The following is a 16,766-nucleotide window of genomic DNA, read 5'->3' on the forward strand; positions in this document are numbered from 1 at the left end:
ACAAATTGTATTTAGGGGCCCATAATTTATCCTCTCCTTCCAATGCTAAAGGAAATCGTCTGCACCACTTTGGGGTTCCTCGATGGACCTCTGTGCCCTGTTATTTTTTTGCAGACTTGTTTGCTTGTTTTTTCTTTTAAGATTGTTAGAGCATCTCCAAGATTTTCTTGCTGGTCAGGGTAACTTCCAACGTTATTATGTTCTTGTTGGTCAGAGTATCTTTCGACATGTTATCTTGCAAGTCAGTGTATCTTCTGGTGTTGAAAGAATAATGAGTGGCTGCCCATTATTGGCCTATATCTGGTGCTCCCTACTGTTGTCTAGGATTCTCTTTGTGGACAGAGACGATCCCTCTAACCCAATGAGTGGGACTAGCAACCAACATGAAAATCTATTGGACACTTTCCTAAGTTACAATTGAAATAAGAGACGAAGAAGATGGCCTACCTCATTCTGATGCTATCACATCTTCCTTTGTTGAAGACCTTGAATCACTTGCGTCACGGGCTTGGTCCTGCTGCTCACAATGTTTAAACACCTGCACAAGAGATCAAGACACAACAAGGCATGCAAATACAAATAACATAATCAAAAGTAACCTACTTAACAAATCAAGGAGTGTTAAGATAAATGATACATGAGCATACACATTTATGGAAAATGAACCAACAGTTGTATATTAATAGAATAAAGGAGGAAGCATACAACCAAGCCTTGATGTCAATAGGCTCTCCTTGAATGAATGTCCAATTCCAAGCTTAAGCTCTCCAAGCACTCCTTCTCCAAGCCAATTGAGTATCATGTAGGCAGAATCTTAGCATAAGAGTGCAAATAGCCAAAGAACAACCATTTGGGAATGGGAGAGGATGAATATATAGGTAAGGAAAGGGAGTAAGGATCTCTCCAAAACTAGGAGAAGGCCCTCATCTCAAGGACGTAGCTCATAGGGATAAGACCAAAAGGCCAATTTGAGAGAACTCGACCTCATCCATGCCGAACAACCTCCAGCTCATCGCTCTGGAAACTTCTAGATCATGAAGCTTCTCATCCTCTTTGGGAAAATTTCCTTTTAGGGATCATTGCAGGTATTCAAGCAAACAGAGTGATGGCATCGCGGGGCTAGTATAGTGCAACTAGCGACCATCACGGTTTTTAGTATCATAAGAGTGATGATTATATTTTATGGTTTTAGAGCCATTTTCCAATCAAGGCATTTTCCAATTAGTGTTTTAGGGAGGATCTAAGCTACATATTTGAATGAGTACACTGCATGATGGTCATATTTCAGGCACTTCGGGGTATGTCACAGGGAAGTGCGGGAGGTGTGATAAAACACTGTGTAACAGATGACCCCTAAAGCATGAAGGCAGAACAGGGAGTGATGGCTAAGATGATTTACGAGCTTTTGCAAGGATGAGAACAAACACTGTCAGGAGACCTACAAATCAATGATGCATATACATATACATATTTGAGATCAAAACATGAATCCACGGTATGGACGCAGCCATCTGAATAATAAGGACTATGTGAAAGGATCCATGGTATAAGCACAACCATCCAAATGAAAAGGATCATCTGTAAATCTAAGATCCAAGGTATGGATGTAGCCACCCGATATAGAAGGATCATCATAAATGTAAAGTCCCATGGTATGGTCACAACCATCTATATAGCAGAAACATGTGTACAATCATGAATAACACATAAATCCACGCAACCTGAGTCATATCAGACAAGACTTAGGGTCTTGCGCTCCATCCCAACCCGATCAAAGTACGAATTCTAACATGCGAATGAATGTGTCGAAGTTAAACATGCTAGAAAACTACCTGATTACTGACCAATGATGTGGACCATTAACAGACACGAGAGAAACCACCAATAATGAAAATGTCTCTCAAGGTACTACAATACAATCCATGAATGTGAAAAAATAAGCTGAAGTTGAACACTCGTGGAATCACCCTATCGAAGGACAATGATGAAAACCTGTCATCGAATGCGAAGAAATTGCCATTAAGGAATGCAAGCTCTAAGCTACTGAAAGGGAGTCTCTAAGTCATCTCCCTAGATAAAGAGCTGAATTCAACAGGAAGTGATCCGTCGAAGGAGGGCCATGATCAGTCCCCCATCATTGACATGAAACGAGGAATAAAGTGGAATGAAATGAATAATATCCAAGACTGTAACAAAAGGTCAGACAATGTATAGGTAATAGACTGTAGATAGGACTTCTCTTGAACATTGGCGACACGACTCCGGAGTGTGGCAGCATTTGACTCATCACAAGACTAAAGGTCACGATGACGAAGTGGAATAGTCAGATGAGAGGCAAAAATGGATCACCCAAACCCGGGAGGGCAAGTGACTGAGGATATCCCAAACCTGACATGAAAAGCAGAAGAGTGTCATGTTCAAGAGCGACATGTTGCCTATACAAAGGATGTTTCATTTTCATTTTTCCCCACTATTTCTAGCGAGTACCCCAATTATTTTTATCACAAGCTTGAAGGGGATAGCATATGCTTGTCATATAAGTTCATTCTTCGAATGAATCCATCCTAGTAAGTTTTACGAGCCCTAGGAAGGAGAAACTTGGTCTCATCATGGTGACGAGTCTTTTGTTGTAAAATTTTTAATGAGTCTGACGGAAGAATAACTTGGTATCTTTTTCATATTTAGAGAGTTTGAAAAAGAGACGAAAAAGAAAACTCCATCATGTCCCTTTTCATAATTTGTCCCTCGAACCCGAAAAGGTAGAAAACAATATTCGAGAGAACCTCTTGACCATGTCGACCAAGGTGTATCTTTTTCGTAAATAGTCAATTTCAACTCGAAAAAGGGGTAAACGTATACTGAGGCGACGTCAATTCATTTAATTTAACGAGTTTGAAAAGACAAGTATTCGACAATCTTTTCATGTTTCGAGAGTTAGAAAAGAACTTAAAGATGACTCCAGGGGGGTTCCTTTTTCGTTTGTTTTTAACAAGTCCAAAAAAGAGATAAAACAAAAACTCGTTGAATCAGTCAAGAATAATCAATGTATCCACCAAAAAGTACCTGTAATTGCACAAAGATAACCACTGATCACTGATATCGAGAAAAAATAATAAAATATTAATAAAATAATGGAAAAAATGAAATTAAAACTTATAAATAGACTACAAGTCAAAACATTTTTACCATTTCACTGGAGTAAGTTTAAGAGTGCATTTTTACCCCATTTTCCTCGATTTTCAAGCGAACGGTGTGGGAGATCCACAGCATCATTTCTCGAATCGTCAGCAACAGGTAAGAGCTCTGCCTTTGCTCTTGGATTTCATTACATTTTTATGCATTTTCATTGAATTTTTCTTCTTGGAAAGAGGGATTTTAATTTTTTAACCGCGTGGGCGATCATCACGGGTTTTCTCATCGGACCCACGATGGTCGCCCCTGAGCCGAAAGGCCCTCGTGATGGCATTGCGTGTTTAATAAAAACAATCCTCTCTATGTACAGAGACGATCCCTCTATCCCAATGAGTGGGACTAGCAACATATGTGACAATCTACTGGACACTTTCCTAAGTTACAATTGAAATAAGAGACGAAGAAGATGGCCTACCTCATTCTGATGCTATCACGTCTTCCTTTGTTGAATACCTTGAATCACTTGCGTCACGGGCTTGGTCCTGCTACTCACAACGTTTAAACACTTGCACAAGAGATCAAGGCACAACAAGGCATGCAAATACAAATAACATAATCAAAATTAACCTACTTAACAGATCAAGGAGCGTTAAGATAAATGATACATGAGCATACACATTTATGGAAAATGAACCAACAGTTGTATATTAATAGAATAAAGGAGGAAGCATACAACCAAGCCTTGATGTCAATAGGCTCTCCTTGAATGAATGTCCAAGTCCAAGCTTAAGCTCTCCAAACACTCCTTCTCCAAGCCAAATGAGTAGCATGTAGGCACAATCTCGGCATAAGGGTGCAAATAGCCAAAGACTAACCATTTGGGAATGGGAGAAGATGAATATATAGGTAGGGATAGGGAGTTAGTATCTTTCCAAAGATAGGAGAAGGCCCTCATCTCAAGGAGGTAGCTCATAGGGATAAGACCAAAAGGCCAAGTTGAGAGAACTCGACCTCATCCATGCCGAACAACCTCTAGCTCGTCACTTTGGAAGCTTCTCATCCTCTTTGGGAAAATTGCCTTTTAGGGATCATCGTGGGTATTCAAGCAAAAAAAGCGATGACATCATGGGGCTAGTATAGTGCAACTAGTGACCATCGTGGTTTTTAGTATCATAAGAGCGATGATTCTAAAATTAGGGTTTTAGAGCCATTTATTTTAGGGGAAGCTCAAGACATTTTCCAATCAGTGTTTTAGGGAGGATCTGAGTTGCATATCTGAATGAGTACATTGCATGATGGTCATGTTTCGGGCACTTCGAGGTATGTCACAGGGAAGTGTGGGAGGTGTGACAAAATACTGTGTAACACCTACCGAGTTTCTTTGAAGGGCCTGCATGCCCTATATCTTGATATTAGTCACATGTAATATGGGAACTATACTGGAACATATGCTATATGTAAACATATTTTTATTTAATAGAAAGTTTTTGGTTTATTCTTTTCCGAAAAACAATAAGGAAATCATGTTGTTGGTCCATGGTACTACATTGCTAATATCATAAACAAAATACCCATAAGGCAAGAATTGTGGTTTTCCTTGAGCATTTTTGTAGGCATCCACTAACTTATTCATAATGCGACAACACCAGTTGAATATTTTCTCTTCACATAAGCTTTGATTATGTGAAATTTAGTTTTGGTGCTTTCATTGGTTCATTCATTGCACATTACTTTGTAAGCCACTAACTTTGAAGCCATGATGACTAGTCCATAGTCAATTTTATCAATGCCTACTCCATATTCTAAAAAAGTTATACTTGTAATATAATTCCTTCACTATGCCACATCACTAAGGCTTCAGGTCTCATGTCATAAGAAGTGGCTTAACATCTAGCACAATGATTAAAAGTCTAGTTATGTCATGCAACATTTTGAGGTTTATTATAATTTTATACACAACCATAAGATAACACCATCAATGTAAAAGATAAGTTACTAGATGTAACCCACTCAATTGGATGTCTTCTTGAAACATGGAACAATACTTCATAATCTTTGACTTTAATAATGGGTCAAATGTTGAATAGAAATTCAAAAACTCATTTTTGTTCTTGTTGAACTTCCATTTTGGCATAAGCTTCTAATTTCAATGTCAAGAACTGTTACGAATATGAGAAATCCATATATGGGAGTGCCATTGGCTCTAAAAATTCCTTCAAATATCCTTAAGATTATGGAACTCTCTCATTGACCACCTTGGCTTGAAACACTAGATTCTTCGTGGGTTAAACAAGATTCTTCTTTTTGTGGAGTGACCTTTGTTTAATGTCACAAAAGGACCAATATCATTAGATACCAAACACCAAAATTATTTATGTTTTGCACAATATTACCTCCATCCCAAATATTATCAAACTCACGACTACTAAAATTATAAGAAATAATAACAGTTAAACTCATGCTTATAAAAATTATAGACAACAACAAATTAAACATTTTCTTAAACATTTTCATAAATAAAAACATGATACAAAATGTTATACACAAACACAAATACAAATAGACAAGTCAACATTATTACCTAATATCACAAATCATCTAATATACATTTAATTAACACATACATCAATATTAATGTAAAATTATAGACAACAACAAATTAAACATTTTCTTAAACATTTTCATAAATAAAAACATGATACAAAATGTTATACACAAACACAAATACAAATAGACAAGTCAACATTATTACCTAATATCACAAATCATCTAATATACATTTAATTAACAAATACATCAATATTAATGTCTTCAGATTAGGACACCACAATACTATATAGAATGCTCCACACAAACTCAAAACATATATGCACACGAGTTTATTTCCTAATATGACTAAATATCTAATATGCATTTGAGTAACAAATATTTAATATTATTAAATTGTCGCCCTTGTTTTACAAAGTTCTTATAATATATAAAACTCGCAAGAAATAATGTAAATATTAATAATTTAATGGATCTTAAAACAATAAATAAAATTGGCCAGAAATATTGGATATGCTAATTGATGAGAATAATTTTTCCACCTCTAGCATATTTCTCAGATTCAATAATTGCCTTCCAGAATTCTTCTAGTGGGAACATCTGCCCAACAAGAGGCAGGATAACATTTTGTTCCATTAATATTAAGATATCTGAGATGCACTTTTTCTTATTATCCTCATTCTCAACAAAGGCATTTAAATTCCACCAACTTACTTTCACTTCTCTCATTAAATCATTGATACCAACAATGACATCTTTTGATCCGAGAACGCCATATATGAAAACAGTTCCCTTATCTCTCACATTTCCTGCTACAACCTGCCAAAAGTTAAAAGTATCAGAGAGTTGTTGATATTCATTCATTAAGTACTTGATAATTAAATTGAATTTTGAAATTTAAAATTGTTGATTTTATTAAATTATATATATATATTTTAAATATTAAACCTATTTTTATTTTAAATAATTATATATTAATTCAGCTTAGATATGTTTAGATACAAATCTAAACATCTCAATTAAATCATATATCATAAGTACTTGGCTATAACATTCTTACATTTCTTATATTTTAAAGTAATTTTCTTCCATATCATGCCAAGTTGTTTGGCATAAGCACTCACTGAATTGGATCATAAGGCTTTAGTTATGATGTAGGTGAACTAATCAAGTATCAAATTAAAGAGATATCTATGTGGTTTAAAAGAATTATGTAGTGTATTAATTAAGTTTTCAATTTATTGTTTTTTATTTATAAAAAAAAAGTTTGTTTATATTTATTTTTAGGTTAGAGTATATTTTCTGTTTTGTTTATAGGAAGATTATTGGTAATTTGATGTAGTTTTATGTTTTGTTTTTTTTAATATAAGTTGTTATTATTTTTAGGAAGTTTTTTGTTTTGATGAGGAAGTTAACAAATATATTAGACTAAAGAAGAAATGTATAAAGATTATCGAATGATTGTGGAAACTCACTAGAATTTGTTGGAGAATGGAGCTACTCTCCGAAACAATGTGCATAGGTTGAATTATTGGGTGATTTTTTTAGTAACTTGGAAAGAGAACTAATGTGAAGAGAAGCAAAAAGAAATTACTAGACTCACCAAAGGTCATAGAAAACTCAACAAAGGTAATATGCATCACTTGAGGAGTTGGGGAGGTGTATTTTCAAGCCTAGCAAGTGAAGTGATGTGTGAATCCTCACCCCTCATTGTTGACACCCATAGAGTTGTGGGTTGATTCATTAAATAAAAATTGTAAACTTTAAATTGGCTAAAATTCTAGGAAGAAGGCCAAATTAAGATTTTGTATAGAAAGAAAAAAGGTAGTAGGAGAAGCCATGAAATGTACTGTTGCAACTAGTGTGTGCTTAAGAATGAAAATGAGTCACTAGGCATCAATTGGGAAGCTAAACACATAACCCGGGGAAGGAAGTGATGCACAACCCTCATCCCTCATAGTCAAGAATGACTGAAGACCAAAAGGGTTCCCTAAAGGTAATGCTAACTAATTAAGGAAATATGAAGACATATTTGTATGTTGTGTTAGTGTAGTGACGTGCAGTGGCTTAAAAAACATCAACTAGCCCAAAAAAAACCTTAAATCTATCTAGAGTCAATGCTCTTGAGTCAAGAGGTTGAGTTTGTATTTTTTGGCATCTTGAAAGGTGAATAAATGCCTAGGGAATGAAGGGAACTCACCAAAACCTCAAGAAAATGACTTGAATTATATATTATTAATAAATTTGAAAGTGAAATTGTGGTGCAAAAGAACTCAAACAATAATGTGCATGAGTTGACTTCATGAATTTATCATAGAAACATTTCACTATGCATTTCCAAGCTTGATTAAATGCACAATGGAAGAAATCCAATAAACGCACTAGCATTTCTATGCTCTTATTGTATATAGATTTTTGTATCACCAATCTTTATAAAGTAGTTTGAAGAGACTTCTCTAACACAAGTGCTTAATTGAACATGTTAAGCCCTATATAAGCCCCATGTTATATTGAGTGATTACATTTCTATTGTTATAATTTTATGTAGGCTAGAACCTTTCATGGTCCCATTTTATTATAATTGTACCTTTTGCCTCCCATATATACACCAAGGAGAACTAGTCTTAGGATCATGAAATCTTGTATTGTATATTGGATTCATTATTGAAGGAGGGTTCCCCCCGAAGAGGATTGTAATTATTGATTTCTTATCATTTCTTTTTCTAAATATGTCTAAAATCTATTATTGTAACAAAATGATACATGGAGGCACTGGCCTTTGCAGTTCTTAGCCAAAGTTCATGGCATATTGCAACCAAAACAAAATGAAGACTGCCCAAATGAGGGAAACCATTGCAGTCCAAAATAGATTTGTTGCCCTCGCAGGGGAAACCAACATGTGAACATAGTGTGATATTCTTTTGAAAACAGCTTCAAAACTAACTATTTTGCTCAAAAATGCAGAAATAAACCCATAGGACTGGGTGTCGGGAACCTGAAACCTGAAGAAACGTGTTCTTCAAGAATTAGGCACCTGTAGGCATCGAGGTCATCCTCTTCTTTTTGCAGTTCACCCGTGTCTTCCTTCTCACTCTTGCCGACCATGGGGTGGTCCAGATTTTCTCGATTCTGCTCTGCAGTGCCTTCAGCTGTTTGAATTCAGCTGCGTTTGGAAACTGGGCTATCAGATTTGAGAGCAGAAGGCTCCTCTTGAAACGTAACTGTTATGGTGGCCTTGATAAGAGGTCGATCCAGAGAGCATTGGTATGTGAAGTGAGCTGTATAACTGGAATGCTGAGAGCTGGAAGGGAGAGTAGTAGCTAATGGACAGGTTTGCAAAGGCTGGGAGCTAACAACACGAGTGCGACCCCTGCCACTGCGTGTATCAGGATAACGAGCCGTGAAATGATTTGACGAGGGGGAGGAAGAGTCAAAGACAGTTGAGGGAAAAGAATGGAGCGTTCTGCCTCTGTTGCTGCCCCTCCTGCAACGCATTTGTTGACGCAGCCGAGGCATAATTTCATAGGGAGAAAGGGACTGACTGTGAGGAGTAGGCACATAGTAGAAAAGGTCACTTAGGGTGGCGTTATCAGAGGCGGAAGGCTCACAAGTGAGGGTGAGGTTACATAATAGGCTCTGCGAATAGTGCTTGCCCTTCCCGAACTCTATACAACAAAGAATTTGGCATCTCCTGCCTATTGTCGTGCGAGTGCTTGGCTCCACGACAGCCAGGGGGCACTTACATTTTAGAGTCAGAGGAGCATAAACAGATAAGGATGCAGGCTGAAGAGCGCCTGAGGTCTCCATAATGAAGGGCCGAGCCGGGATGGCAGTGGTAAATTGGTGTGAGTGCAACATTGAAGCGCATTTATGAAGGGCTGTAAGACATTTTTATGGCGCGGTGTGTGAGATTACGGGCGGCCATGTGGCTACGCCACTTGCCGGTCCCTATCTCCACCATCGCATCAACCATTGAAAACACCTGCATCCAGGAAGTTTCTTATCATTTTTAAGGTGCAAAGTTCATAACATTTGATACCAAAGCATATGAACCAAGGGTTTTGTTGTTTCAAATAGGCCATCTTAGAATTTTTACTATAAATTTTTTCTACGAGGTTTCAGATGGTGAAATTGTGATCATATTGAGAAGAATTCTTTGAAAACATCTAGTTAAAATTTAAGATATCGGTTCACTATATTATGCTCCTATACCAATAGGTGTCATATATCATGATTGACTTGATGAGCTATGTAATATGTTCATACCTTTACTTGTTGCAAATGTTTTCCATATTTGTGAAAAAACAAAAAATTAAAAAATGTAAAGAGGGTATGCCCTAGAAAAAGAATAAAAGGGTAAAAAGAACAAAGAATAGGTCAAAAAAGAAAGAAAATGAACCCCAACAAAAAGAAAAGACCATGAAAGTGTGCAAGGCTAAATGCCACTACTTTTTTACTTTTGTATAATAAAGATTGTGTGCAGCTTGTCATCTATGCCACAATTTATGAATAGTCAAATAGCTTAAGCTTGGCTAGTTCATATTTTCAATTTTATGTTTTAGAGATAGAGAATAAAAATCTGACCAAACTGTTTAATCTTGGCAGATAAGTAGATAGGTAGAGTGAATAAAATGAGTTCAATAGTTTAATCTGAGCTTTTGGATGTAATAAGGTTAGACTTAGATAGATATCTTGTTGTAAAAGAAAAGAAAGTTTGACAAGGGTTTGCCAGTCTAAGTGCACCCTAATAAAGAAGTGAAAATGCTAGGTAAAGTAGGTAGGGTAAGTAGATGATGGTTGTAGAATAAATTGTGATGAAATGGTTAAGTACAAAGCTTAAATATTGTAATCTTCATCACTAGACAGAAGCATGTATCACATGGAAGGCACATCAACATTCAAAGTCACAATAATTAACTTCCCCTTTCATTTCTCCTAAATTTTCACTAATTTCCTAAGTGCTAAAAGTAATTACCATAGTTAGAGGGGCTCAGAGCATTTGTCTGACTTTTGGAGGGACCGGGCCCTCGGCCCAATAATTTATAATGCCTAAGTATTTAAAATCAATATTCAACCCTTCATAAAATCATTCATTTCCTTGATAAATTTTTACTTAGGAAAATTAAAATATTTTCCATAAAAACCCTCATTTTTCACTTAGCCTAAGTTTTAATATACACATGAAAATATTTTAGAGTTAGCGCATTTTCCATTCAACGTCATATTAACTACTAATTTATGTTATTAAGTAATTCCCGTATAAAAATTTACCTACTCCCGTATTATTTTAACCATGTAAAAACCCCAAATTTTTACATATCTCGCCTTGATGGTTAAATATAACCATAATACATCATTAATTGGGATTAATTAGTTAATCTGTAACTAATTAAGAGCCTCGACCCCCACCACATTAAATAAAGATTAATTAACCCTCATGGTTAATTAATAACTTTCCCAACCAGTCTCGTTGTTCCCGATATGATTAAAAAATCTTTAATTGTGTTGGGCCCGCCCTCATTAAACTCCCATCACTTCGCCTCCCTGATAGCCATTTGATCAAGCCCCCCACATCCAATGGCTGTTGTGCATATCGCACGGCCCTCTGTGACCGAACGTTAGCGCGTGATCGCGAAAGCGGTTTTGCAAACAATACCCTCGCCATGCTTCGCTCATTGTATGTTATTGCGCGGATGAGCCCAAATACTGCCTCCCCTCCAAAAGCGATGCGATGAAACCTACTTATCGCTTTCCCGCAAATGAAAAAAAAGTCAAATCACCTCTGCTGATGCAACCTGTTCATTTAAAGCCAACTTTCATTTTCATTTACCCGCCAATATCAACCGTTTACTCGTTTAAACACAAAAACCCCAGTTTTGCTCGTTTTCACCTGATTATGCAGTAAAACCCTATGTAACCCATCTGCACCACCTGAAGCCTCTGTTAACTGATTTGAGCATGGTTTATCTCCCGAAAAGCATTCTTGAATCACTCCACAGACCTTTCAAGCTCAAATGAAACCTTTTCGACCTCCCGTGCAAGCAAATGCTTTCTTAACAATTTGTTTTATTGTACAGGTGTGTTGAGAATGCAACAAGATGATGGAGATTAGTGGAAAGAAGTCGCTTTCACTAAGTGGGCCCACAGGCTATTTTTGGCACAAAGTCTATTTTTAGACATATGGATTATGGTCTATGAGTTGAAGGATGCTATTTGTGGATGATTGGTCATGTTGGTAAAAATAGATGGACTTCTATTTTTAGACATATGGGCGGTTTCTATTTTTAGACTGTCAGGCTAAAAATAGAACATTCGAATATTATTAGCTCATACTAATATTTGGACTATAAACATTATCTTATCCTCTTGGAGCACTTCAGTTTGAGCTATAGATGTGGCACATGCAGCTGTCAGAAGGAAATACGCTTTTCTTGTGGGTCAGTTGAGCTATTGCATGCAGGACTTTAGTTAGAACTCATGTGGTTGAGTTTGGTGGAGTTGATTGTGGAGTTGATGGAGTTGTGTTCAGTTTGACTTGGTTGAACTAGTTGTATTTTAGTCTAACTAAAGAATACTCTAGTGATGAGTTGTGTGAATTAATTATTAATTAATTCACTAATTATTAACTCATAAAGCAACTGAAGAATATATCAGTTAACTCAGTGCATGTACAGTTCAGTGGAGACAGGTGTTAGAGGTTGAGATTGCTATCAGTTGTGACTATAGTTGTGCATGAGATTTGCACATGCATGGATGGAGATTTCCCATGAGGCTTGCGTAGTATAACCAAAGGAATTCGATTTCACAGTGATTGATTCTCTTGCAGGATTGCGCAGTGGAGGCAGGCAAACAGTGGAGGAGATTTGAGGCTTCAGATCTGAGCTAGTTTGTGTGTAACAGGTGGAGATAGTACTGAGTACTTGTGAGGAGTATTGTACTATGTATTGTTACATGTTCTCTATCATTATAATATACAGATAGTGTGGGGTTTTCAGCTGTATGCTTTCCTCGGGTTACATACTGTGTTAATGTGCACATGCAATTGATGTTTCATTGTTTTTGATGCTGCTAAATTGATGATCAACGTAGAGGAGGTTATGTATTGTGCATGTATTCTGCAATAGTGTATAATCGGGATAATCTCTATGAATAAGTGTCATATTATTCAAAATTTCTACAAGGTGATCAGAAGACCACAGCCTCGGATAAACAGTCTTAATCCTAATCATAAGACCTGTTTACTCCAAGATTGTTATCAAGTATATTCAAAGAGAGACGAAAAATAAAACACAGTTAAAAGACAAGCAAAGGAAACATGGAATTAAAACGATTTACTGTTGAAATAGACAATAAAAACATAAACTACACATGGAAGGTAAAAAGGACACAGTAAAGAATAGTCAAAGTGTATCATGATTAAAGAGTATCATATTGAAGACCAAGTCAAGTAAATCAGCTAGCATGAAGATAAATAGTAGGGAAGACAGTTACAAAGTATAGCATACAAATTCATGTCAAAGTGAAGACAGATCAAAAACAGAGCGGTAAAAGTAAAAAGTAAACAATAAACAGTAAAAGTAAACATGAAGACATTAAGGGTTAAACAAAGATGAAAACACTTTCACCAGCTACAATGAAGTTTATCCAAAGTAAAAGTGAAAAACAGTCAAAAGAAGTTCAAGGTTAAAAGATGAAATCAGAGCAAAAATGGTACATTCTTCAGAAATTTCCTGTTTAAGTCATAGTTTTGCAGAAACTATTGTGGCCAATCCAAGAAGTATTTTGAGAAACTGGAGGAGGTTTTTGTTCCTAAAAGGCTAATATATAAAAACCTCTCACTTTTTACACAGGTATTACCAAAAGGGAGATAAGTGCATGTCTTCACAGCCTATTTTTCAGTTTGTGCAAAGTCTGTTTTTGACATCTTTTTACAGAGAATATTGTGAACAGCTGGAGATGAATTTTGGGAAACTGAGAGAGGTTTATCTCACAAACATTCCTATCTACAAAAACCTCTTTCAATTTTTACATATCTATTACGGATTGAGATATAAAAGCGTATCATTGGACCCTAAGTTTGCATAATTTCTGGGGCAGAATGCACAAAGGAAGGATGCAGTTAGTGATTGGGATGCCTCATCATCAACTAAGAGTTGCTATCAAATTCGACTTTCTCTTCTTTGTCACCATTAATCCATAGAAATAGTGCCAAATAGATTCATTAGTTTTGAATGTCCTTTATTTAAGTTCTATTAATGTAAACAGTTGGAGATATTTGTGAAACTAATCTTGATATTTTTTCAAGATATTTCAGTTTACAATTAGTATAAATACTTCTTCATTTGAAGTATTTTGGATGGATTCTTAGACATTGCTGTAAAATCGATTACTTTGGAATAAAGTGTTGTTGGACAAATCTTGCATGGTTGGCTGGATGAAGAATTAATGCAAAGGACTTTTCAAAGGATTCATGTGTCAAACACCGGACAAATAAATATCTTATATCTCATGTGTTATTGTTTCCTTGTTTATTATACCAATTGTGTTTCATATATGAATATTAAAACGAAAAAGAATAATTCAGAAAGTGCTCAAGTGTAATCTGTCTTCAATTGTTTTTATTCTAAATGTTTTCTTTTAAACTAGCATAAGCAATGAATTCTTAATTGCTCTTGTTACCTAGTTTAGTCATTTTGATCATTTAGTAAAAAATTCTTAATTGCTTTTTATTGGTGATCATCAAAGTTCCCTCCTCTTAAAACATGTTGAAGGATTCTTAATTTCCCTCCATCCCTTTTAAGTCCATTCCATCTTTTCAAGTCTCTATTTGCTCCCTGTTTAGCTATCTTGCCCTTTGGAGCCATCCTTTGTTGAAAAACCAAATCCAGTTGAGCCATCTTCTTTGACTCCATTAGCCCAATGGCCTAAAATATTCAGTCCTATCTCTCTGCTACTGAATTTCACCACCAAATACAATCAAAACCCCTAAGCTGTCATAACTAGCCTAATATCTTCCAAAACAAAGCTAAATCTTAAAGAGAGAGCCCTCTCTGGGTACAGATTGGCTAGATTCTATACCTAAAAGTTGGTTTGTGGTTACCTCGGGACCCTTTCCCTCTTCTTACAACTTCAGGGAAAATCTGAGTGATAACATAGTGGCGACTCCACTGGGGACGAATAGTTTGTTTGTTTGTTATTATTGTTTGCTTTATAAACTACAGATGGAGCCTGAAGTTAGCCAGGTAGCCTTTGAACTGCTCTTGCTTTGCAAGTGCATACTAGATGAATGCTGCTTCAGTCTATCTCTGGTTTAGTTTATGAACTGAACATCTAATTTCCAAACATTCGACCAATTCCTCATGTCAAATAAATCTTTAAGAAATCTCATATCTAAAGCCTCTTAAAGAAATCATAGAAGTTGTTTTCAAAATTCATAAAAAAAAAATAATCACAAAATACTCAAAATTTGGCTTCTTGGAGAACTAACTTTTTCTTCAGAATTGTTTTATAGGTTTAGATATGATCTATGATGGTGGACAGGGATCAGAAACACAAAGGTTAAAATCATCCACCTGGCGACTTCAAATCAATTTCACAATCAAGACTCCACTGGAGGAATGAACTTGAAAGAACTGCGTGAAAAGATCAGGCTTTTAGCTTGGATTGTTATCCAAGACACTATGTTCTTTCTCATTGATAAAATTTTTCAATGTATATTGTATTTTACAAATGATTTTAGATTAAATTTTTATTATTTTCCTTTGAAAAATGTAGATATAAAGTCTCCTTACACATTTGAACAACAGTCTTCTAATTCTTATGAAGATCATTTTCCAATTGAGGAGAATAAAAAAATTAAGACTAATCATACAATCCCTAGACATATTCCAGTGCCTCATAAAGTTCCTGATAGGTATAAACCACTCATTTTACCTCCTACACTCCATGCTTTCCCTAACGATTATCCCAAGTATCTCCCTAAGTTTGATGGAGAGAATGGTATCACTACCCAAAAACATATTCAAGCTTTTGAAGATTATCTTAACTTATTTGAAGTAGATGAAGAGGATGTCAGTATTAGCCTTTTTGCTCTTTCTTTGCAAGACAAAGTCAAGAGTTGGTTGAAAACGCTTCCTGAGGCAAGCATCTCAAATCTCAAATAGTTTCTCAAACTCTTCCTCGATAGATGGATAATCAAAGTCAATTTTCTCATAATCATAGACGAATATAATTAGTTAAAAAGACATCGAGATGAAACAATACAACAATTTTCAGATAGATTTAATCAAATCTATTATTCAATACCATTAAATATAATACCTCCCCTTGGTTCAGCTCTTTTGCATTACCCAAGAGCATTTGATTCAGAGATAGAATTTTATCTAAGAGAAAGAAACCCCTCAACAATGGAACAAATGCAGAACATGGCAGTAGATGTAGAAGTTAATCTGCAAATTAGAAGAGAAAAGTTGAAAGTAGAAAAAGACGAAAAACTCAACATTTTGATAAAGAAAATAGAGGAAATGATTCATAAGATCACAATGAAAGTTGAATGTTTTGTTCAAAATCACCATGACACATTTGTTTCACAAAATGAAGAGATTGACAACCATGAACAAATTCTTGTTAATTTCAACTACCATAAATCTGAAGATAGAGTTATAGAACCATATGTGGAGAGGAAATCTACTGATCTAATGTGTATGTTTGATGACAGTACTTCTTTTGATGATTTTCCCAAAAATGATCAGTATGATGATAATTATGTTCTTCAAATCCAAACTAACTTTACAGAGCAATCAACGGCTAGTTTGGGGAATAAGGAAGTTTGGGTTCAGTAGCTTGAAAATAGTGATCATCTTGTTCATTTCAGCTATGAGAATGAGGAGGAAAGTGCAGAAAATTTTGAAATCAGTGAAGGAACTTTACCATTTTGTTTTGCTTCATTTCAATTTATCAGAGATAACTATCATGCAATTAGAAATCAAATGTCAACAAGTTTTGATATTAACTATCTAGAGGGCAATAAAATCCTTGTTCAAGACTTCTCATATCTAGATTTGTAGCCCCAAAATTCCATTGAATGT

The 16,766-nt window shown here is 35.6% G+C and overlaps 1 protein-coding gene across 3 annotated transcripts in view; it reads right to left on the bottom strand.

The window, feature by feature from the left end:
- Positions 1-6,045: 6,045 nt before the first annotated feature.
- Positions 6,046-16,766, bottom strand: part of LOC149159847 (uncharacterized) — a 224,937-nt gene continuing 214,216 nt past the window's right edge. For all 3 annotated transcript variants that reach the window (XM_089436586.1, XM_089436587.1, XM_089436585.1), the window contains one exon: positions 6,046-6,498. In XM_089436586.1, the coding sequence (XP_089292712.1) occupies positions 6,196-6,498 (303 nt within the window). In that variant the 3' untranslated portion in view covers positions 6,046-6,195. The remainder of the gene's footprint in view (positions 6,499-16,766) is intronic.

Source organism: Pinus tabuliformis, chromosome 5_2 (genome assembly GCF_031772625.1).
Source record: "Pinus tabuliformis cultivar Carrire ecotype Pingquan chromosome 5_2, CPIR1, whole genome shotgun sequence".
NCBI lineage: Eukaryota > Viridiplantae > Streptophyta > Pinopsida > Pinales > Pinaceae > Pinus > Pinus tabuliformis.